This window comes from Physcomitrium patens, chromosome 25, assembly GCF_059467195.1.
Source record: "Physcomitrium patens ecotype Gransden chromosome 25, ASM5946719v1, whole genome shotgun sequence".
In the NCBI taxonomy this organism is placed as follows: domain Eukaryota; kingdom Viridiplantae; phylum Streptophyta; class Bryopsida; order Funariales; family Funariaceae; genus Physcomitrium; species Physcomitrium patens.
In genome coordinates this window covers 7,659,421-7,662,817 of record NC_143434.1, presented here as the reverse complement: position 1 = coordinate 7,662,817, position 3,397 = coordinate 7,659,421, and the positions used below count along the sequence as shown (strand labels likewise).

Below are 3,397 nucleotides of genomic sequence, written 5' to 3'. Positions count from 1 at the left end.
TAATCGTCTCGTGTGAGTCTGCAGAGCTTTCTTCACTGCGGACACCTCGTTCAGCGCTAGCTGCACTACTTGCTCTACGTCATGTATTGATCTAAGTACTAAAACTGCTCCTTTCTCATAGTGCATACAGCGTCCTCTTTGTCCGTTATGTGGTGTGTTAATGATCGGTGAGACCTTCGCGTTCTAGTGATTTTCGTCATCATCGCCCTTTGTAGTTAGGAAGTCGTTGCATTCATGGTAGACCGGTGTCTAACAAGGTGAATCCTATGGGGAGTTCTTACTTTTGCTGAATTTCAACACTGCAGTGAAGCTCCATCACTATCAGGTTCGTCTGTTGAGAGCCTTAGGCTCCCTCTGTGTCTACCATAGCTCACCTGTGGCAAACTCTTCCTGGTAGACTTTCTTACCTTCCGTGTCTGTGCTAGATTTGGTGTCTATCTAGGAAACAACACTAGGATAGTATTCTGAAAGTAGACCAGATATCGTGATGGAAACTGAAAGCCGCCCTTGAAGGTAGGAAGATAACTTGTGTAGCCGCTGAAAAAAATCGAGAGATTTGAAAAAATTGATAATGCAGAGGAGTTCCCATTTGTGGAAGTGAAGTAGATCTATGGATCAGAGATTTTTTTCCACAATCCGTTGTCAAGAACTGTAAAGGCGGAGTGTAATCAAGTCTAGTAGAGTGAGTAAGAAGCTCTGATCTCACGAATATATATATATATATATATATATATATGTATATATGCATAAGTTTCCCTCGAAAGAGCTCCTGCATGCAAATTGCTGAAACGAAGCCATCCAAGATTACAGACTGCATCCAGAAGTAGCTGCAATGCTGAGAGTGCTACCCTAACGGCCAAAGATCTGAGATCCTCACGCGAACCACAAATCATACTGTCTGTCGATTCGCCAGGAAATTCCTCAGCAAGCGTAGTCAGTACGGGACACAGGAAGTTCTCTAGTGACAGGTTAATTTTTTTGATCATAGTGGCTGATAGTTCTTAAACTACTCCAGCGGGTGCTTGAGAAACAGGAAACAATGGCACCGCGTGTGGCAGTGGAGACTCAACAGGGGTTGCAAATACAGTCCATGGGTGTGAGCAAGGATTCGCATGACATTGAGAAACCAGCTTTTTGCGGGAGAGTTCTTGCTCCGATCAGACGCGACATGCAGCCTACCGTGCAAGCTCCAGCCATTCGAGTGATCCACATTTTTTCTCCCAAGATAATCCAAACAGACGTTGCCAACTTCAGGTCAACGGTTCAGAAATTGACGGGGAAGTCACGTAAGAAATCCGGACTAAGAGCTCGAAACAAAACAGCATGCGATACAATTGGTACGAACGGGGACATACAGGTGGCAGGTTATCCCTTAGGTCAAGTTTCTGAGAGCTTCACCGGCCCACTTAGTGACCATGTAGTACTGCAGAGACTTGCTTGCGGTGGCGATCCTCTTGTGCGAAGAGCTAATGTGGACTCCACAACACATAGCTTTAACAACAACAGCACCACGGGCAGCAACGTCGACACAAGTGACTTATCAAGCCCCTCTAACAGTTTCACCTTCCCCTTTCCACAACGCGAGACACCATATTCCTTGAGTGAGATCCCCGCGCCTTTCTTTGGGTCAGACATCAGCCACGCCTGCTCGTACTCTCCCTCTCCCACACATTCGCACTCGCACCCTGCAGTCGGCGCCGCATCGGTCCCCGAAAGCAATGCAATACATATGCCGTCAGCGATGGACAACATGATGTCGACAATGCTAGGCTTCGACGTAGAGATTGGGTCTGACCCGCTGCCATTTTCCGATCACCCCTTTGGATCTCTAACAAGCTCCTCGCCGGGAGGGTTGTATGACATCATGCCCCAGAATTGCAGATCCAGTGTACAACGATCTCTGCAGGGCTCCTTCTTCGAGTCTATTTGATCAATTCCCGGTATGAATCACCACTCCACTACCTAGATCTTTCCCCAACTTTACTTCTAGCCCGTGTGCACTGATAATCCTAAAAACTATTTTTCTTACTTCTGCTGTTAGACAACTGCAGGATGGCAACCCAATTTTGGTACAGATTTAACCGAAGACGTCACCGACAATGCGTCATTCACGTCGAGAAACTGCAGATAATGATCGACCAAGTTCTGCGTCAACTCGTCATTTTAACCAGCATATTTCGCACGATCGGGATCGACTGGTGGCTTTTGTGTAATTCCATCTACAACTTTATATATACACTTGTACCATGCATAGATAGCATCGAGAGTTAGGTATATTTTTTTCAGTTCCTTGCAAGCCATCATCTCGCAGCTGCTATTATTTCTTCCTCGTCGTAGCAACTGTACAGATTCGCCGAAGGACCGCACAACGTCGATGTATCAGGTTGGGTGGTTACATGTATCCCTATTGTCAAGCTTGTCGAAGTGGGTCATCGCCGGGATTCTAGATCTGAGATGGCTTAAAAACTAAGCAGACTCAGTGTTCCCAGTTCATTAGTTATGTTGCAACGTCGGTAACAGCGATCATTCATATTTGTGGAAAAAACTCGGATCATGTTTGGAATGAGGACCCTCCCAGTTTCCTAAGTAGAAGTTTACATTGCTCTGCTTTTTACAAAAAAATTAAATTTATATTATGTTTAGGTCTCCGAATTGTCATGATAGGTAGCACTGATTCATTCAAAATAGATGTGCTTGTTCAAATTGGTATTAATGGCATCCTAATGTTTCTCCAACAGTGCTCACAAGAATAGAAATGGATTGGAGATTGTGTACAAAGGTATCTTGACTGTTTAGAATGTCAGTTTTTTCCAGCATTGAAATACCACTAAATGGAATAATGCATGAGTTGCTAAAGTCGAATCTATGTAAATTTTTATGTTATAAAAATATACCATCTAAACAAATTTTTGATGCATACCACAAGCATGTATCAGCTTTAAGCACTTGTATTTTTGTGCCCAATAGAAAAGCTCCATGCTCTTGCTTGTTTTGTGTTACATTTACATGACTCAAGAATAAAAGTTTTTAATATTTTTTTTTCCCTTAGATACATAACAGCATAAACTATTTAATTCGTTACATTTTTTTAAACAAATGTTATGCAAAAGGTGTAATAGTCAAACCAAGGTTTCATTGTGAAGAAAGTTATAAGCTACAACATTGAGTTTAGTTTATAAAACATAGTAAAGAACAAAGAGTTTAAGCATGTTTACTAAATCTAAATAAAAGTGCTACTACATGAGTAAATTACAATAATATATATATATATATATATATATATATATAGTCTTTATAAAGAAACATACTATTGGGATCTACACACCCTCCCTCCTCCCCCAACTTCTATTCTACCACAGTGTCACAATATTCTCTACATGAACAAATGAATGGATTG

At 42.1% G+C, this 3,397-nt stretch overlaps 1 protein-coding gene across 2 annotated transcripts; it reads left to right on the top strand.

The window, feature by feature from the left end:
- LOC112277284 (uncharacterized) lies at positions 1–2,735 on the top strand. 2 transcript variants are annotated; one of them, XM_024509416.3, is made up of 2 exons: positions 1–1,940; positions 2,052–2,735. In XM_024509416.3, exon 1 carries the CDS (start codon positions 1,040–1,042, stop codon positions 1,928–1,930), a length of 891 nt encoding a protein of 296 aa, XP_024365184.1. In that variant the 5' UTR covers positions 1–1,039; the 3' UTR covers positions 1,931–1,940; positions 2,052–2,735. The 2 variants fall into 2 exon arrangements, with proteins under 2 accessions (XP_024365184.1, XP_024365185.1); XM_024509417.3 differs by having other exon boundaries at positions 2,042–2,735.
- Positions 2,736–3,397: the final 662 nt, after the last annotated feature.

Bases quoted from the DNA above. Each gene is read 5' to 3' on its own strand.
- LOC112277284 (XM_024509416.3), top strand. From the start codon at position 1,040: ATGGCACCGCGTGTGGCAGTGGAGACTCAACAGGGGTTGCAAATACAG.